The 20,764-nt window shown below is 36.5% G+C and overlaps 1 protein-coding gene across 1 annotated transcript in view; it reads left to right on the plus strand.

Annotated features, from left to right (window-relative positions):
* The window catches only part of LOC105308080 (uncharacterized protein C1orf87-like), a 39,041-nt gene extending 20,969 nt beyond the window's left edge, over positions 1-18,072 (plus strand). Inside the window, exons 3-7 of the mRNA XM_011383837.2 lie at positions 5,756-5,900; positions 6,443-6,706; positions 8,286-8,407; positions 11,925-12,093; positions 17,971-18,072. Of these exons, the coding sequence (XP_011382139.2) occupies positions 5,756-5,900; positions 6,443-6,706; positions 8,286-8,407; positions 11,925-12,093; positions 17,971-18,072 (802 nt within the window). The remainder of the gene's footprint in view (positions 1-5,755; positions 5,901-6,442; positions 6,707-8,285; positions 8,408-11,924; positions 12,094-17,970) is intronic.
* Positions 18,073-20,764: the final 2,692 nt, after the last annotated feature.

Genomic DNA, 20,764 nt, shown 5'->3' on the forward strand with positions numbered 1-20,764 from the left:
TCATTTCACTTGCACCTTCCTAGGCTTGGCTCCAGACTGTAAATTTGGTTCAGGTCTACTCTGTGTTTTCCTTATTGTTCCGAAACAGTGGGCTCTTCAAGGCAAGTTTTTCTTAAGTTAATGAAAACATTTCAAGAGGACAAACTCAACCACATTGCTCAACCACGAGTACATTTTACGTCTTTGCTTGTGTCATATCCACTAACATCTCATTGTCAAAGGAAGCCAGATGGCCAAGCATAACACCAATGAGACAGGAATATATACGTTGCCTCTTTTAGGAGGAATTGATCAAGTGTAACCCCTACTTCAAACATTTAAAACCATTGTTTAATTCTCATTGCCCTAGTACAAAATTCAAACTTCCTGACTTACTATTTTAACTCAGTTCTGTCTACGCTCTACTTCCCTTCCATCCTCACCTTTCACTAAACTGAACTTCAGTTTCCCTAATAGAGTTTTGTTCTCTTTTATCTCCTATACTTCTTCCATGTCATTCCTTTTTATGTGTGAAAGTCTCTTCCCTCCATCTTTATTTAACTCCTAATTACCCTGTGGTCTCAACTTAAATATCAGTTCTACTAAGAAGCATCATGGTCTCATCACCAAGACTGAGGTGCTTTTCCTAATGTACTTCTAAAACAATCTGTGTATAACCCTATAGTAAATGTTGTTATATTATCAAAATAGGCTGTTTCCTTGCGTATCCCCTTCAACAAGTCTTCAAGTTCCATGAGAATAAGAATGTATTGTTCTTTGTTGTTTCTAAAACTCTCTCTCTACATAGTAACCCAAATCCAACATCTTATTTAATGGAGCAATGCTAGAGGCTTTCATATTAGAGTCTGGAGGAAGTCAAGTATATTATTATTTTTACTGGTTCTTAATACTACATTGGAGGTATTAAGACAATGTAATTAAACAAGAGAAAGCAATTATAGGCATAATAGAGAGGAAGAGAAAAATTGTTTTCATATGATAAGACTATGCACTTAAAATCTCGAAACAGCTAATGAAGAAACTACTAAAATTAAGAGAATTTGACAAAACAGTTATAACATCAATATACACAAATCAATGCCTTCATACATATAGACAAGTTAAATGTCCAGACATAAACTTATGGAATGTTCAGACCTTTATGAGAAAAAATGCAAAACACTCCTGAAAGACACAAGAGATTTGAACAATGAAAAGTCATGCTATGTTCTTATACAGAAGAAATTATCATCATCAATCTCTTATCAAAATCCCAAAGATTTTTTTTGCTGAAATACAAAAACTCATCTCAAGGGTCCCTAAAAAAGAAGAACAAAGCTGGAGGACTTACATTTTCTAATTTCAAAAATAACTATAAAGTTTACAATAATCAAAACAGTATGGTATTGGCATAAAAACAGATAAGTAGACCAACTGAAAAGGATAAGGAGTCCAAAAATAAAACCTCACATAAATGGCCAAATGATTTTTTACAAGGGTGCCATGATTCAATGGTAAAAAATGGTCTTTTCAGCAAATGGTAGTGAGAAAACGAAATATCTACATGCAGAAGCATGCAGCTAGACCCTTATCTAACATATACAAAAAAAATAACTCAAATGGATCTATGACTTAAATGTAATATCTAAAATTATAAAACTCTTAGAAGAAAAAATAGGGCAAAATCTTTACATTAGATCTGGCAGTAATTTCTTAGATGTTACCCCAAAGGCATAGGAACCAAAATTTAAAAATTGGATTTCATGAAAATTTTTAAGTGTTGTGCATCAAAAGATATTATCAACAGAGTAAAAAGGCAGCCCACAGAATGGGAGGACTCATATACAAAATAAGAGGTTATCATCCAGAATATAGAGAAAACTTCTAAAGCTCAATAAGAAAACAAACATTCCAATTTGAAAATGAGCAAAGGAATTGAATAGACATTTCTCCAAAGAAAATAAACAAATAGCCAATAAGCAAATGAAAAAACATTCAATATAACTATTCATTAGAGGAATGCAAATCAAAACTACAATGAGATACAACCTCATAGATACAATCTACTAGAACAGAATAACTATTTAAAAAAAAAATTAACAAATGTTAGCAAGGATGTGAACTGAACTGAAACACTTGTGCACTTTTGGTAGGAATGCAAAATGGTTATAGCCACTGTGGAAAAGAGCATGAAGTTTTCTCAAAAAAATTAAAAATAGAACTACCTTATGATCCATCTATACCACTTCTTGGCATGTACTCAAAAGAATTAAAGGGAGGGTCTCAAAGAGATATTTGTACACCCATGTTCATAGCAGTATCATTCATAGTAACTAAAATAGGGAAGCAACCCAAATGTCCATCAACAGAAAAATGGGTAAAATATATATGCATACAATGGAATATTATTCATTATAAAAGCAATAGGACTTTTCAAATATACATTTGACTTCCACGATGTAACTACTTCAAAATAGTCTTATTTATAAGCAATCTTTTAAAAAGACTTGTTTATACTACCAATATGCAAGTTCCAACAACCCAAGAAGAGTTACTAAATCTGTGTTTAATTTCTGAGCTTCATTTGTACCGATTCTTTTAGGCAAACATCATAAAACAAGCATTGCTCGGAAGTCATTTCAGACTATTGTGCCATCCCCAAGCAGTATTTTGTGATGTGAAGTAAAGCAAATGAGAGAAACTGCTAGCATCAGAGATTTTATAGATACTTTGGCAACTCCTGAAGTCAGAAACATGGTGATTCTTAATCAAAATTTTTCATTTTATTTTGACACTTTGGGGACACCTTTTGCTTTTGAAAAATAATAACCAAGGTGATTTATATCACTGATTTATATGAATGATTTATATCCCTGAAGGGACAGGTCTGAAGCTAGCGTACACTTGGCCTGAACAAGACATCACCATTCTGACACTGTTTATTAGTTCTCAAATTTGGTGCTGTTCTTAATACTGGGAGTTCTGGCCTATATAAAGTTCACACTCTGTTGGAGGGAGATACACAAAAAATTAAAAAATAAATATACTACAGTTTTAGAATTTGTAAAATGTTTAAAATACATTGTAATGCTCATTCTTCACATCAGTCCTGGGAGTAAAATACATTTTTCCCTTTCATAGGTGTGTCCATAAAACTTAGTCTGTGACATCTAGGCCAGAAGATCTTGAGGGCAAGAATTATACCTGTCTTATTCACTTGTACCTGCAGAGCTGAAAATAAAAATACTCAATAAATAAATTTTGGTGCTTAAATGAGAGGCAAGGGGGCTAAAAAACACCTTGACCCCATTAGAATGATAAAGTATTGATAATGCTTCTTTAGAATACTGTAATACAGAAGTGTACCAAATTCTCAGAGGCAGAAAAATACATATGGCTGAAATGGAAATATTTTATATTTAAAGTAATTTTCAAAGAAACATTGTTCTGAGAACAATGTGTCTGAAATACCTAACTGAATACTTTATAGAATGAAACTGCTTTGTGGACTGAATGTGAAATCTCTCTTACCCTAGTGCTGTGGTAAAAGTCAAGGTTCAAATCTTATCTGCACAATTTACTAGGGAGTAAATTTTAGACAATTCTGACCTAGTCATAGCTCTGCTGAAAGAGTTTCCATGGCTCCCCCTTGCCTTCAAAGTACAGCACAGATGTTAATAAGACTTAAGTCTATTCACCACCGTTCCTCTCACCTTCTTCTGCAGCCTTGTCTTTTGCCTTTCTCAAAACTTAAACTATGCTCTGAAATCACCCAACCCTCTCTTAAGCCCATGTGCTATCTATAAAATTTTCAATGTTCAGTTTCCTTTTCTTGTACTCTTCTCCTCCTCCCTTACCACACAATTAGCCTATTCAAATTGGTATCTAACTCATCATTCAAGCCTAGACTTAAATATCATTGCTTCCAGACCTGGACCACCAAAGTCCAGGTTAGATGGCCCTGTGAACTGTTCAGATAGTGGCCCTCTTTCCATATTGTACTGTCACAGTTGTTTGCTGTGCCTCTATCTGCAAACTCTGTGAGCACAGTGGCCAGATGTTTTGTTCACTGTAGGACCTATCATAGTGCCTGGCCCAGACCAGGCGAAACTTAAGTATTTCCTAAATGAAGGAATAAAGTTCCTTAACTTCTGCAAGCTTTGGCTTTCCAAATATAAAAGGGTGCTAATAGTACCTATCTTATAGGGTTGTTATAAGGATTAAATTGAATGACATAGACAAAGCACTCATATGGTGCCTTGTAAAGAGTATGTGCCCAAAATTTTAAGTCTTGTTATTCTTATGTCTATTCTAGAACTCTCTGCCACTCTTGCTCACTCTGCCAACTCTAGAGAGCCTCTTGATTTTTCTCATGCTTCATGACTATAAAGCAGCTGTAGGCTGCTATCCACACTGATAGGTTATTCAACATGGCTACCAATTGAGTACACTCAGTTTTCAGTGAGTCCTTCTGATAATGTCTCCTTTTAATTATCTGATATTAAAAATAACCATGTGTCTTGATTTGTACCTGGAATTTTATTTTAATCAGTTATGGCAAGTTGACGGATATAGAGGCAACTGCCTTTAAAAAAGAGTTTATTGTTTACATTCCTTAGGAAAAGGGGGTATATGACATTACACAGGGCCACATAGGAAAGCACTAAGGTAAATCAAGAGGTGCAAGTGAGGGGAAAGCACAGGACCCAGTCTTTATTGGGGTTTCCCTGAGAGAGGCAGGGCAGGGTAAACAGATTAGGACTGGCTAGTTTGAATAATCCCAGGAGACTTTGGGCATATGGGCTGTCCCTAGTTGTCTGCTTTCTGGACTTGGGTTGATTTCAACAGAAGAAATATTGGTTTTGTGTCTGAGAATTAGATAAAGGTGGTGGTTGGGGATATATAGACTCAGGATTGGTTGCTTTGCATATGAACAGTATATTAGCAGGCAGCTGTTTACTATCTCTAAGAATTAGTTTGGCCTGGGAGGGATAGTCTCTTCCAGCCAACAATGTCCCCCAAGATGTCAAACCATCAGAAAATAAAAAGCATGATTAATACACCATACTCCATGTCAAGAGGAAATGGGATTTCATCATTGACCCCTGTTCCATCATTTATTCTATTATAATCTTTAATAACATTGCTCTGTGGATATCATAGTCTGGGTTTTTAAATGCTTCTATTCCATTCTAAACAGAGCTCACAATTGCCTTTGCTGCCCTTCCTCTAAAACAGCCTACGGATATCCTTATTGTTAATAAGAACTCTATATTTGCCTATAAACACCTCACATTCTGCTTTTCTTTTGTCACGAACACCTGTCTTGTACAAATGAAATGATAATTGTTAATATATTTGTTAATATATTTGTCAAATGTATTAATTATGTAATGCTGATGTAATCCCCAACCACCACCTTTACCTAATTCTCAGACACAAAACCAATATATCTTCTGTTGAAATCAACCCAAGTCCAGAAAGCAGACAACTAGGGACAGCCCATATGCCCAAAGTCTCCTGGGATTATTCAAACTAGCCAGTCCTAATCTGTTTACCCTGCCCTGCCTCTCTCAGGGAAACCCCAATAAAGAAATTGATGTTGAGGTAAGCTTTCTTCTTTGGAGACTCAATGATCCAATGACTACATGGGCTGAAGTCATTTGGAACTGGGAATATGTTTTAAGAAATTGGCTGGCTTGCTCATATTTTCCCTTCTTTCCTCTTTCTCTTCCCCTCTCCCTTTCTGAGTCTTACTATCATTTCTTTGTTTCTTTAAAATTCCCAACCAGGCAAATGTCCATTGCATCTCTGTACCAACTGGAGACCAATCCCTGTCCTACATCCATGGCCTTCCCAGGAGAAACTTGAGAGACTGGTCCTTGGAACAGATGGCAAGGGGTGGCTCTGACCAACCAGAGGTGTGTATACTTAGAGTTGGTGGGTGGTTTCCTATTGTGGATGAAGGATATTTTTTATTGACTGTATATTTGGATGTAGAGCAGATAAGAAGACAGTGAGAATGGACTAGTGGATACCAGACTCCATATGTCCAACCAGCTTTCTAGGAAGTTTCTCCAGGAAGGTTCCCAAATGTCTCAACTAAACTTTTCTTCTTCCTCCCATCTTCCTCCTCTCATATCCAATGGGTGTTTAAGATTTCTTATTCTAAATTCTCTTATAATCAAGAAGTTATTTTGTAAACAACAGATGATATATACCTTAAAGAGCCTTCTAACAGAGTTATGTACTTTGAAGTGATATTCTCCTGAAGAAGGTCCTGAGGTATTGTAAACTAATAAATACACCCAAATACTTACCTTTAGGTGTTACTAACTCATCCTATTCTAGGATAGGCCTGAAAGTGAATGATACCAGCCCTTATAGGCTTCTGCTTCCTTGTATTAGCCTACAGCCATCATTATTTTAGAGCCGAGTTAATTTGTTGTTGTTGTTGTGTCAGGATATTGCCCAGAGGCCAACTGGAATGACTAAAGAAGATACTTTTCTTCTTGCCCTGGTCAGAAGAGAACTCAAGTCATGCTCTTTGAGTTCTGGCTTATTAGACAGGCTTGAGAAAGAGCTGAAGATCCTAGATCCCACCTTTTCAGGATTTCTTCTTCAATCTCAGCTGAGCCACCTCTTCTTGAGGCATGAAGTCCCTCTACAGTTACCAACAATCAAGATCCTCTGCCAGAGATTTTCTAGAAGGGGCTCTCCTGAAATGGTATGGCCACCTTGCTATTTTAAATGCGGGTTCCTTTTGTTTATTTTACTTGAACCAACCAAAGTAATAGAATTAAAAAGCAAGTTTCTTTCTTGAATATAACCTTTACTATTGACTCCTAAGATACAAAGCTTATTTATATTCAGATGTATAAATCTCTGGTCTGAATAGACCAGAATATAAAATAAATTTAGGTCTCTTAGTCCTGCTTAATTTCTCTTTAAAGGGCTTTCCTATCTCAACTTTCATTGTCCATTCTTAACATTATTGGAATACTTACAGATTCAAGATAATGGGCACACTTAAGTCCACTTACAAGCTAATCCATCTGTAAATTTTAAGAAAAGACTGGAGAACTTGACTAAGATATATCATGATAGTTCTTAGAGAGTTAGAGATGAGGGGTATCTTTCTTTGAAATAGAACTCATTAGGAAACTGAGACCCAGAAGGGTTAAGGAACTTTCTCAGGGCACCCAGAAAATTTCTGGAAGACTCAGGGCAGACATAAAGATTCTCCAATACAAAGGCAGTGTTCTTTCTCTGACTGCACTTCCCAAGCTCACACTTGTGAGTGAACACAAAGAACGGTCCAAGTGTAGGCAAATTCAGGGAGCTAGTGGAAAATATCCTAAAATAGGAAGAAGTAATATCAGTGGGTAAATAATTAGTGAGCATATATTGATAGAAAACTAGACAAAAAAAAAAAAAAATTAGACCAAAACCAACCTCATGGAGATAGGCTAAGGATTTAGTAACAGAAGTATTTAGCGATACAATGCTAACATATTAGCACAACCTCTATGACTCTTCAGTTCAATCAAATTTTCTACCCTGAAACCTACTTATACTGGAGATCTTATATCTTCTCCACTGCCACCCCTTCCACTGCTCTTCAGTTGTCTGTCCATCACTGTTCCTAGGATGTCATCCAGCTCAGCAATGGAAATGGATGACATTCCTTCAGTCCTTCTCTATATAAAAAAAAAGCCTTGAGTTTTTTTTTTTTCATTTAGCTTAATAAAGCCTTCTCCCCAAATAATCTGAATATACATGCTGAATATATCTAAATATAAGCATATGTTATATAAAGTATGTAATAGATGTGAGTGAGAGAAAGAGAGGCTAGAGGCTAGGTTATGATGTAGTAACAAACAGCCTCAAAGTCTCAGTTGCTTAAAACGACAAAAGCTTTTTTCATTTACATTTCTGTAATGAGTTAGCCACAGGCTCTTCTCAGTACTGTCACTGTCATAGCTCCAAAATCCAGGCGCTGATGCAACAGACACTCTGAAATATTTTTGGACATGATGGCAGAGAGGAAAAATGAGAGATCTGGAGGGTCTCACGCGAGTTTAATCCTTAACCTAGAAGTAGCACATGTCACTTCTGCTCACAACTCATAGGCCAGAACTGGTCACATGGCCCTATCCAACCAGGAAATACAATTTCACCATCTATCCAGAAAGGAGAATAATAGGACTATTTGGTAAAAAGCACTAATAAATTTCCAAACACATTTTATCTCAGCAGACCTCTTTCCCTTACATGTAAATTAAATGAGCATATTTAATTTTCAGGTGAATTATGAAAAGCTACTCTGGTTTTTAAAAGTTGCAGCTTCAGATGATCCACAGCAAAGCAAACAAGTTGTGGACAGCAACCTGAAGAAAACTGAGGGTGGTAGCCATCACAGCAAAAGGTACTTTTCTCTGTCTTTGTGGGCATACTATCCCTAGACTTCCAGAGCTGGCAGGGATCTTGGAGGCCAATTACTCTAAAAGCCCATCCAATGCAGATCCATTTTGCTCTTCACCGACACTTGGCTTCTACTTGTAGTTCTCTTTCTCTATTGTACATAGGTTGGCACAGAAAATTATTTGCAGAAATGGCATGTGTTTCTTAACATCAAGAGTGTCTTTTTTATGCAGTTGTCATGTGAAAATGAAAAACCTCATTATGAAATAAGAAATAATTGCATACTGGTGCAGAGCTAATCTAGAGTGTGATTCCAGAAATCTGTTCAGTCAGTGAACTCCTGGACTACTAGCCAACAAATGTTTGAGGTACAAGAATCAATTAATTCCTTTACATAATCTCAGGGAAAATAAATGACCAAAAGTAAAAATAGGATGTGAAGATTATCTTTAGAGATGAGACACTGTAAAGCATGATAGTTTCTGCATTCTCCAAGAAAAATGACCAAAGTGCAGTGATTAGGAGCATAGCCTCATTGCCAGAAGTCTGGGCTCAATCCCGATCTCTGCACAAAGGAGCTTTGTAACTTTAGACTAGTCACTTACCCTCTCTGTGCTTCCATTCTAAGAAAAACTGTAAAATGGGAATAATAAACTTCACTGAACTCCAGAGATTTGTAACAATGACTGAGTTAATTAATACAGAGTTCTTAAAAACAGTGCCTGGTACATAGTAAATGCTATATAAGTATTTGTTACTATTTTTAAACTACCTTTCCAGAAGACACTCTCTTCAGTTACATATGTGACATAATGACTAAGTGCCATGGCATACAAATTTATATCTTTACTCTAGGAAAAAGGTAGTTTTCTGTAAAATGTCCCCAAGCCAAATGTTAGACTTAATTCCCTTCTCCAGGGTGCCCTTTTTGATTCTGGTACTTCATTCAACAAATATTCATTGAAGAGCAGCTGTTTGCCAGGCACACTTTGCTGGGCACAGTGAATTTAGAAGTTGGCAAGGCTCAGTCTCTCCTTTAAGGGCTCATAGTCCAAAGAAAGTGATACTGCCATGTGGATATGCCAGGAAAATCTCACTCTGGAAGTAACTGTCCTACTGAGAGCCATAAAGTCCTATACATTTTTAATAATCAACAACCACACTGTATAATACAGATTATGAGATTTGGCCCTTGAGAGCTAATACACTACGCACTGGAAAACATGGCCACTCATTGGCAGATATAGGTCTTATGATTCCTAGACAGGAAGCCTGTCCTGAGCCATAGGCTAGAATATATCTCTTTGCCGAATGGTCCCATAGTCTTTCCCCTGCATAACAGACATTGTATTTGTAATTATTTATTTGATAGTTGAGGTTAGGGATAGTGTCTGTCCTGGCCAACTCAGCGTCTAGCATAGTTCTAGCATAGTTCCTGACACATGGGAAATGTTCAGTAAACATTTATTAAATGTAATTGGCACTTCCAGTTATTCAAAGAGCTTGCATCATTTCACATGAAGGGACATCTGGATATCTAGCCTATAAAAAGGTACATAAAGAGATCATTTTGAACTCCTCAGAGAAGGTGCTGGTTTACACAAACCAGACAGTGTGTATGTGTAGAAGCGCAGGACTGATGGCCTGTAATGAATCCAGGCTCTTTTTTAATTAATGTGCTGCTCAGGAAAATGCCCTCTCATTTCTGTCAGGTAGAGCTTTTAATGAGGCAGCTCTGTGATGTTTAAAAAGCCTCTAGCATCACCAGTGGGAGCAGGAGTGGCAACAGCTCTCACCACCTAAGTTGGACCAGATGAAATCGACTCCTGCAGCAGGTTTTCTAAGAAACCCCACCAAACGCAGTATATGGGATTCATACAACACCTGCCCATTCAGTATTCATTGTACTGAGCTAGGGGCCAGAGACTAATGAACTCCTATCTCCAAAAACTGATGTGAGAAAAAAAAAAGAGGAAGGAACACTTCTGATTCAAATCTGGGACAGGTACACCTGATTGGCAAGGCCACAGTCGTATACCCTAAGCAGCAAAGAAAAGCTGATAAGCAAATAGCTGGCATTTTCCTCTGCTAAAGTAAGAGGCAGACTCCAGAGCTGGGGAACTCCTTGAAAGGAAGAAGGGTGCAGAGCTAGGTAACCAAAACATAGATAGTCACTTCTCCTTTCCTGTATCGTGCTTTTGGAAAATATTCACTATTATTAAATAGTTCAGAATGGTATAGTTTAGAGCCAAAACTCAAGTAAGAGTCACAGAGGAAAAAGAAAATACAATACGACCTTTAGGAAAAATTAAATACATCCAAAAATAATCAATTACACATACTGTACAAGATCTGGAAATAGTAAGGAATAAAGTAGATTCGACCCACTTCTTATGGAGCAATCTGCTTCGGAGGTCAAGCATGAAACAATGACTAAAGAAATAAAGAGGCAACCACAATTCGAGGGAGACATAAGGAAAAGAACAAAGAATTATGAAAGAGTTTATCAAGCAGAGGGTGCTAGAGCACCATGAGGACCTACTGTGAGCATCAGTTCCCAAGTCCTCATTCAGTGACATATTGGTAGCTTGAAATCAGCCATGGTGGGCATATTTATACATGAAAATCAGAAATGCTCCAAGTTAGGACTTTATCTTGAATTGTTGGTTGTTAGAGCTTTACCAAGAACACACTGAAAGCAAACCGATTTATATGAGTGGAGGACAGAGGATGTCATAGAATGTCCCTCTAGGGAAATGGTGCTTAAGTTGAGATAATGGAAATTACAAAAAGCTTCACTGTAGAGAAGATAGGTCAGCCAAATCTGGAAAGACACATATCTTTGAATGTTAAATGAGTAAATATCTCAAACTAGTTTCATAAAATAAATGACTAACATTTTAGCACCCTGATATTTTTCACCTGCTATATAAAGTAACAATAGCCAGATAAACTGTCTGAATAATTACATATATTAACATGCCACATGGTAAGTAAGTAATTACTCTCAAATATTTTCTGGGTTTTCCAGATACAAACAGCAGATTTATGGATAATGCAGGAAGTTCACCTGGTTTAAAAGTTCCTTCTATATAGGTTCCCTGGTTACAGCGCTCTAACAGGGTCTGCTTTGCTTGTGACAATGTACCATTTAGAAATTTGATTATCCTGCACTTTAAAAAGTAAAATCAAGTAAGTAAAGTAAACTACTAAGTCACTCTGAATTTTTTCTCTCAACCTGGAAAAATGAGAGAATGGAATACAAATTTTGGTCTATGTTCTAGTTGAATTGATTGGTTCCTCCTGGAAGAGACCGTAGTGCTCCTAGAATGGAACAGATTTGAATTAATCTATGAAATCACAAATTGCAGTCCCATGACCAGGTTACAGAGATTTAAAAGGCCTTACTGGGTGGGTTCTCTGGAGCCATGGTGTATAACAAGGGTGAGTGACATAATATAAAAAAATACAGTGGCTTTCAATGGATCATCTTTTCACAGCCTTTCCCCTGCCTCTCCAAGCGATACTGCTCCTCCAAACTCCAGTTTGCAGTCAGAAATGAAAAAGGGCCTGCTGGAAATCTTAAAGATGGCACTAAGAACAACAAATGGCAAACTCAACATAGAGAGCCTTAATCTGAGTTTTCGAAAAGAAGATCGCTCATTCTCTGGCTACCTATCCCCACCCAAGGTAAATAAAATTAGATTTCAGATTTATTCATCTCTAAAAGGCTACATTGGGTCTTTGGATCTATAGTTAAAAAAGCACAGTTATGATCTGTGTTCTGCCTGTGGATTACATTACAGAGTTTTGTTTTGTTTTGTTTTCTGTGCTAGAGAGGTGAAAAACAAAATAGAAAAGGAATTGTGAAATGTGCAGAATTGATCCACGAATTACTTACATCAGGCTGCTTTATGTTAACAATAAAGAATATAACCATACTAAAATAATATTTCACAATGGAAAACAAATATTTTGCCAAGGCCAAATGGTCATTTCTCACATCTTCTATCAGCTTCCAGTGAGGTCAGCATGTGGTATCCCATTCCTTAGGAATACCAAATTTTAGAAACTAATATGATTTATTGCTGATAGAGAATAGCATCCTGTTTCAAAGCATTAATTAATAGTGCAGATGTGTTTCATGGAAGAAGGTCCAGAACCATATTAATTATAAACCCCAGGATACAGGTGAAATAATAATTACCGCTATTTCTACAATTCCACTAACAACCACTAAGCTTTGAGTTCTTACTAAGTGCCAAGTACTGTACTAGATGCCTTATTTACATCATCTCACTTAACACTTACAGATAACTGCAAAAGTCTAAATAGGTGTTATAATACCTACTTAATAAATTTTAAAAACTGAGTCTCAGAGAGGCCAGTTGAATTACCCAAGGGCCATAGCTAGTGAGTGGCAGAGGCAGAATTCTAAGTACAAAAGGAAACTGAAAATTAAGAGCTAGAATTGGAACTTCATTAGACAGAAGATATCTAGAAGATTTCACTGAACCCAGGATACAAGAGTTAGAATTCCAGGAGTAGAAAGGATTAGAAATTATGGAGAAGTGGGGGAGTCCCATTGAAAAGATTAGAAAATACCTTTCATCTAGGTAAACATGGGTTAGAACTGAGAGTCAGAGAATCGAAAAGAACAAATTATGTTCACTAAGAAAGCAAGGACATGATATGCTGTAAGTGGGTTCTTATTCTAGCATAGAAGTGGCCTTCTCTACACTTTTATTTATACAGTCAATCAAGTATGCAAAGGCAAAGCTCGTGATATTATGTGTGTGTATGTATGTGAATATTACACATGAAAGCATGTTTCACTAAAGAGAGAGAATACTACAGGAGATTCCACACATCATAAACATCTTTTATCATGTTCAGGAATAGATAAGTAGAAATAAAGAAGCACCAATTCTTTGTTACTAGAAACTATCACCATCAGTGAAGTTGTATGTTCTCAGATGATACTCATAGGATTGAACATAAGTGACTTGAAAATCAAAATAAATTTGCTTAAACTCTTTGTACCTCAGATATTTCATATGGAAAAACTGGGTTCCAAATATTTACCACCCATGTCTACTGTGAGGATTAAACAAGGTAAGTACGTGAAGGCACTTTACGCAGTCAGATATATGAGGCACTCAGTAAATATTAGTTTACTTTATTAAAAAATCAGTGTTTGATGAAAGTATCACTTCAAAACAGCCTAAGGAAAAAGGAGCTTTCCTCGGGTCAATGATGGCCACACTGAGCACTAGTTATCAGAAAAGGCCTTAAACTTCTCCCCCAACAGCTGGCCCTAACAGCTTAAATTTGTGGTTCATATCCAAGGAAATGGGGCACATTTTCCTTAAAGCTGGTCTGTGCTTCATGAGCCATCTGGTATCTCTTAAGACATCTGGAACTCACTCAAAGTATAGTACAGTTCTGGGAGGCATGTTAAATAGATTTCTGTTTCCCCAGAACGTGAGACAAATTGGGAACCAAGGGACATTAGATACAGAAAGCAGCAGTGGTTCCACACCAAAATCCTTGCTCCTGGACACAGGACTTTAAAGTGGACTGGGAAAGATCATCTGAGTTGGAAAGGCTTTTCTTTCTGACCAGTACTAAATCTTGTTGGGATGCATGAGAGAGAATTACAGACTCCTTAAGTTTCTCATAAAATCTACGCACCCTGTGCTGGGTGGAGGTGGGGGTGCTGAGGCACATCTTCACAGCCAACATTTCAGAGGGTTCACAGGTCATTTGTATCTTCTCAGGTAAATTCAGTCTTAACAAATAATCTGAGTCTTGACACTCAAATCAATAGAATTTTGACCACTGCCAAAAAACGGTATGAAAACATACCAAATACTTGTCATCCTCATTCTAAGGACTCACTCATCCTGTTCCTCTAGCATGCCTTTGATGCAATGATGGCATGTCTTTGATGCAATGGAAGGACTGCTGAGGCAACATGGATTCACATACATTTATTAACCAGCTTGACCATAGATTCAATAAATCTGTAGAACCTAAGATGATTCAATAAATCTGTAGAACCTAAGATGCCCTCAAGCATGCAGGTTCACTTTGAACTTTTTATAACATAATCTATATTCTTCATCTCTTGAACTCATCCTCTTTCCACTTTACATCTCAAACTACTCCCAGATCATCCTTCCAGAAGAAGCTAACTAGAACACAGGCGGCTATGCTTCTCATTTCTTTTTGCTTCATCCTCATGCAACTTTCTCATTATTATCAAGAAGGTGTCTCATTACTGAGATACAAAAGTAGTTCTTAGTGACTAATTGGATGTGAATCCTGAATTAGGAAGACTCAAAAATGACTCGAGGTTCTAGCTTTGGCAACTTGGTAGATGGTACCATCTCCGAGACACGAAACAGAAAAGCAGCAGTGTGGAGGAGTAGAAGAAGCAATGATGAGTTGTTTTGAATATGTTGATCTATGTTGCAAGGTTAAAACTAAATAATGATTTAAGAATTTTCAACATGGAGTTGAAGTCATGGAAGTAATTGGGATTACTAAGGACATAATGAAAAGTGAGAAGGGAAAATTGAAGAGGGCACTCAATGTTAAGGGATAGGTAGACAGAGAAAAGCCAACAAAGAAGACTACGGATAATCAAAAGAGTGGTAGGAGTAGTAAAAAAAAAGCCAAGAGAAAAGATGTATAGAAGGATGGTGTGATCAGCTATGTCACATGCTGTGAAGAGGCCATCTATAATTAGGACTGAAAAGTATTTTGAAACAATGGAGGTTACTAGTGACTTGGTAAACACAGTTTAAGAATTGTGGTATAGTGATTAGGTAAAATAAAAATGGAGCCATAATGGGAAGTAAGAATGTTAAGAGAGCATCTGTGCACCACTCTTTCAAGGGGCATTTTGGGGAAATAAACATTTAATTTCACATGTCATTTTCTAAATGAGATAGATTATTTACATTTGATTTTAAAAATTCCTTATTAAACAGAAAAAAACTTCACATAATCAAATGCTTTCTTATCGAACAAGGGTCATCATTACAAATATTCATGCTTTAAAGAATTTTAATAATAATCCTGAATAACACTAAATTGCCAAGATTTTCTGGTAGATGTTTCTATTACTCCTTTACAACTGTCAGCAGTCAATTCTTAGCAGCTATCAATCAATCTGCTTCTAGGAACTCTGATGTACTATTTCTAACCTGCTGTTCATTTTAGCCTACAGCAAAACTCAATATTGCCAGAAGTAAATGAACTGTTTTTAGAATAACCTCTTAATATTGATGTTTAAAAATACATTAATATGCTCTAAACATAAGGATGAATCAATTCTTATTTAGGGAGTAAAATGGTGTAATGTGTCTAATTTCTACCTCTCTAAAATTTTTTGCCAACCTCTGTCCATACATACTCCACTCTTTAGTGTATTCAATTCATTCATCCACTTCCTCATTCAACCACTTTCTCATTCATCCATGTATTCACTTATTCAATAATTATTAATCTTTTATTTTTCAGCACTGTGTTAGGCAATGGTGATAGGAAAATGGAACACAATTACAACCCTTAGTAAGCCACTGTCTTGTAAAGAAGCACCAATGAACAGATAATTACTACCCAGCTCGGAAAGGGGTATAAAACTAGAGAAGAGTGGATATCAAAATATATGCAGTTTCTAAAAAGCACTACGTTCTTCCTCACCCATTATTTGTACATGCTTTTATTCTGCTTAGAATTCTCCCCAACCCCTTATTCTTCTGGCAAACTTACTCATTTTTCATGTTTCAAATTGACCTTTTTTTGTTATTAAGTTTCCCTGATACCACTCCTTTACACCTAGTAAAATTTGCAACTTTCAAACCCAGATTTGTTGTTTGTTTCCTTACATAAAGACAAGTGAAAATTATTTTTGTCACTGTTTTAAAGTCTAGGTTTTATTATTATTCAGCTCTGGAGACTAACAGATCAGGAGATGACTGCCACTGAAAAAAAGAGTTTGTTACAGTTTCCAAGAAGGGGGCATCGCATGTCACACAGGCCACACCGGGAAGCACCAGGGGCTGTCAGGAGGCAGAGGATGAGGGGAAAATGTGGATAAGAGCCTTTTTTGTAGAATGAGCTAGGCAGAGTAAGCAGGTTTAGGATTGGGTTGTTTGAATAATTTGGGGGCTCTGAGGCATATGGTATGTCCTTAGTTGCTTGATATTCGGTCCTGGAGAGATTACAGCAGGGAAATAGTGGCCCAAGTGTGAGAGCCCCGATAAAGATGATGGTTGGTTTGCATATGAAAAAGCACTCTCTCAAGCCAGTCCTTTACTATATCTAGGAACTGGCTAGCCCTGGGAGGAGCAATCTCTCCAGGGTCAGCAAGGCCCCTATGTTATCATAGCATTGGAATAAAAAGACATGCTTAATGCAGTTACTATAATGAACTTCCTCTCAAAATAATAATACTAGCTACTGTTTAGTAGCTACTATTTAGCCCAAACGCTAAATTATTAGACATTTTTAAAGTTCTTTGTCCCTTCCTCCCTTCCTTCTTTCTTCTCTCTCCCTTCCTTTCTCTCACCCTCACTCTCCCCCTGGTTCTCTCTCTCCCCACCCCGTTTCCTTTCCTCTTCTCTCTTCTTTCTTTTCCCTCTTTTTTCTTCCTCTCTCTCCATTTTCTTCATTCAACAGATATTAATCCAGTGTCTACTAAAAGCCAGGCACTATTCTGTTTATCATGTAATCTTCACAGAATCCTGGAAAGAATAAAATACTAGTCTTATTTTGTAGATGAAGTAATTGGGCATAGAAAGGTTAAATAACTTTCTGAGGTCACACAGATCACAGGCAGCAGATCTGGTGTTCAGAATAAGTCCTGTTTCATTCCAAAATCTATATGCTTAAACATTATGCTAAACATACAACATATGCTATCACACCCCTAAAAGTATGACATGTTTAAATCTAAGTATTACCCACCCATCAACCTGAGAACTGAACTGGTTTGTCAATTAGACTCATAAAATATTAAGCATTTGGAAAACTGCAGTGATACTTCATTCATTTATCCAAAAATATTTATTGAGCATCTGGTTTCTAGATTAAGTTCCATAACTGATTAACTACATGACATTAAGGTCACATAATCTAAGTCTTGGTTTCCTCATATATAAAATGCAGACAGTTATATTCACCATGGTAACACAATAGGCTTATCTTATAAATCAAAGTAGATATACAAAATTACTTTGCAATTTACCTATATAATAAGTGTATATAATTTCTAGGCCTTGACCATCACCAATTCCATGGCTGACAAAAATGTAAGATCAGAATTTCAAAGTTCAGTGACTTCTGGATAATAAACTATACCTCTGTCAACCAAATAAGAAACTGCTATTGATGAGAATTCAATTGGACATCCTTGTCATGAATGGTATCCTAATGGTACAATGCACTCCTGGGTATTAAATCTTTGTCAAGATTATATAGGTTCCAATTATGAAAGGAAAATTCAAATTTTTATTTTATTACAGTGAAAATTTTCAAATTGTGTTTTATTTGCAGATCAGGGCTATCTGTGGGAAACATGGATTACATCTGACTTTGAGCCTCCTGGAAACATTGCTTAATCATCAAGATTTGGGTAACCAAGATGAAATAAAGTAAGTAAATTTTTTATTCATATAATCCTCTAAAAGGTACTAAACACAGATGTCTTTAGACTAGAAGGTTTATATGTGAAACAATCAATTTCATCACCTAAAGACAGAGTTAAGAAATGTCTGACTATATTAAGACCAAAGGATCTTCTTAACCATAGAAAAACAAAAGCAGTAAACTTCTATTTCCAGCCATTATAGACTGTCAACAATCAAATTTACCATTCTATCTTAAATAACTAAAACATATGGCAAACTCTATGAAGCAATTGCTTTTAGACATTGGACAAGAGGCAGCAGTGATTCTTGAGAGAAAAATGAAGTAAGCTCAGCTTATTAAACAAGAAAGAGGAATCCACACTGAACCCAGAATTCTCCTTGAGCTAGAGAGATAGAATTCAGAGTTCAGGAAGGCCAAGGAGGCTAGAATGTACAGTACAGAGTAGCAGAAAGGAGAGATAACCAGGAAGTTCTTTCTGTAGTTTTCCAAAGAGTTGCCCTCAAGTCTTCATGTGAGTACAGGCTAATGTATGTATTTGAGGAAACTACCCAAGGCCAGAGAAAGAAACACCAAAAGAAAAAGGCAGAAAATACTCAGATCTCATACAGGTTTGGGAATAGTTCATATTCTCAAATATCAGAGAGGAATACATGTGGCAAGCACTGAGTAGAGTCCTCAGGAGAGCACTGTGCTGTAGTGAGGCCAAATTACCCTAGACAAATTAACAAATTTTAAGAACCCCAATAAAGCTTAAAATGACCAAACCATTTCCAAGTTGACTACATCCCCAAAGCTTCTAAGAGAACACAAAATCTCAAATCAAAAATATAAAATTAACAATTTCTGGCATTTGTACAAAAATTGCCAAGCATGAAAAGCAGAAAATGTATATTATTAGGAGAAAAATCACAAGAAAAATTAGAAAATATATTAAATAAATTAAAATAAAAATATAACATACCAGTAATCCTTTTTTCCTCACATTTCATTTCTAATCCATCTGTAATCCATTAGTAAATCCACTCTATGTTCAGAGTATGTCCAGAATCTGGTCACTTGTCATCACGTCTATTGTTATTTAACTATATCCCATCCAAGCTACCATCATCTTTCTCCTGGATTACTATACTAGCCTTCTAACTGAACTCCGTTTATCCCTTGTCCCTAGTTTATCCTTAACATAGCAGCTACCGTGACCGTTTAAAACATAGTTTTTTGTTAGTTTGTTTTGTTTGGGTTTTTTTGTTTGTTTGTTTTTGCTCATGACACTGCAAGAGCATCTTATTTTACTCAGAAGAAGGAAAAAATCAAAGTCGTCATATAGGGTTCTACAGGAGCCAGAGTAGTGATCTGCTTCCTTATCACTGCTCTCCCCAATCACTACTCTGGCTCTATCTGCAAATTTCTTTGCTCACTATGTTTCAGTCACATATGCTCCTTGTCTTCCTCAAACACACCAGGCACACAACCACCTTAACACCTATCCTCTAAAGGTTTCCTTTGCCTAGAAGGCTCTTTCCCCAGATATCTTCATACTAACTTCTTCACCTTCAAATTTTTGCTCAAATGTCACCTCATCAATGAAACCTACACTAACCACTCTATTTCAAAGTGTTATACCCTACCCATTCTTTCCTGTAATGTGTTTTCTTTTTACTTTCTTCTATATAGTTAGCAACTTCTAACATATTTGGTAATTTGCTGATGTCTCTCTGATGTTTATTTCTGATAAGATTATAGACTATAGTTCCGTAGGGCAGGCAGAATCTTTGTTTTATTCATTGATGAATCTCAAGTGTCTAGAGCAATGCTTGGAACATAGTAGGTATTCAAAACAATAGAATTAACTAGAGGAGGAATAGTCTCAAAATACTCTTAAGGATATAGATACACAAATTCTGCCCAGTCCTTAGCTCATGGTCAAATTGAAGAAGGCCTTCCCTAACCACCTCATCGAAATCAGGTTCCTTGTCATTATATTTCCTGGCACTTATCACTATTTGTAGTTATGTATTTATTTGTGTGATTTGTTAGTTTATGTCTAGATAGTGATCTCCACGCTGGCAAAGAAAATGACTATTTCCCTCACTTTATATTCCCTTGTAGGCTGGTACTTGGCACATGGCAGGTATACGGTAAATATTTGATTAACTCATTTATTTAACAAACATTTATCGAGCATCTACTGTACACCAATCACTACTCTAGTAATTGGGAATATAGATATGAATAAAACAAAGCCAGTTCCCTCATGAAGTTTGTATCTAATGGAGGAGGGAAATAAGATAGAATATGTGACATCACATGGTAATAAGAGCAACACAGAAAAACAAAGAAGGGTAGTGATTATGGGAAATATCAATTGATAAATAAAGGATGATGGAAGGCTGAGCTTAGCCAATGAATTTCTACCAGACCAGCTCTGGACATGGGAGATTCCCTTCTCTGAAACCCTGGGGGTGGTTGGATGAGAGTGAGGAAAAGTGGTTAAGCATCAAAAGCAGAGAAGTGAACTAAGAGCCTAGTGGAAAACTAATAAGCTAAAATTGGGAGTTCCAAAAAGGCAACAATATAAAAGGAGATAATGCAAGCATCAAAGCTCATACTATATCAAGTATATAGTATATTTGATTAAAGTTGATTCAGAACCAAGGTTCCAGGAATCAGAGATATGAGAAAAAGAGTGAATGGGGAGCAA

This window comes from Pteropus vampyrus, unplaced genomic scaffold (genome assembly GCF_000151845.1).
Source record: "Pteropus vampyrus isolate Shadow unplaced genomic scaffold, Pvam_2.0 Scaffold544, whole genome shotgun sequence".
Classification (NCBI taxonomy): Eukaryota; Metazoa; Chordata; class Mammalia; order Chiroptera; family Pteropodidae; genus Pteropus; species Pteropus vampyrus.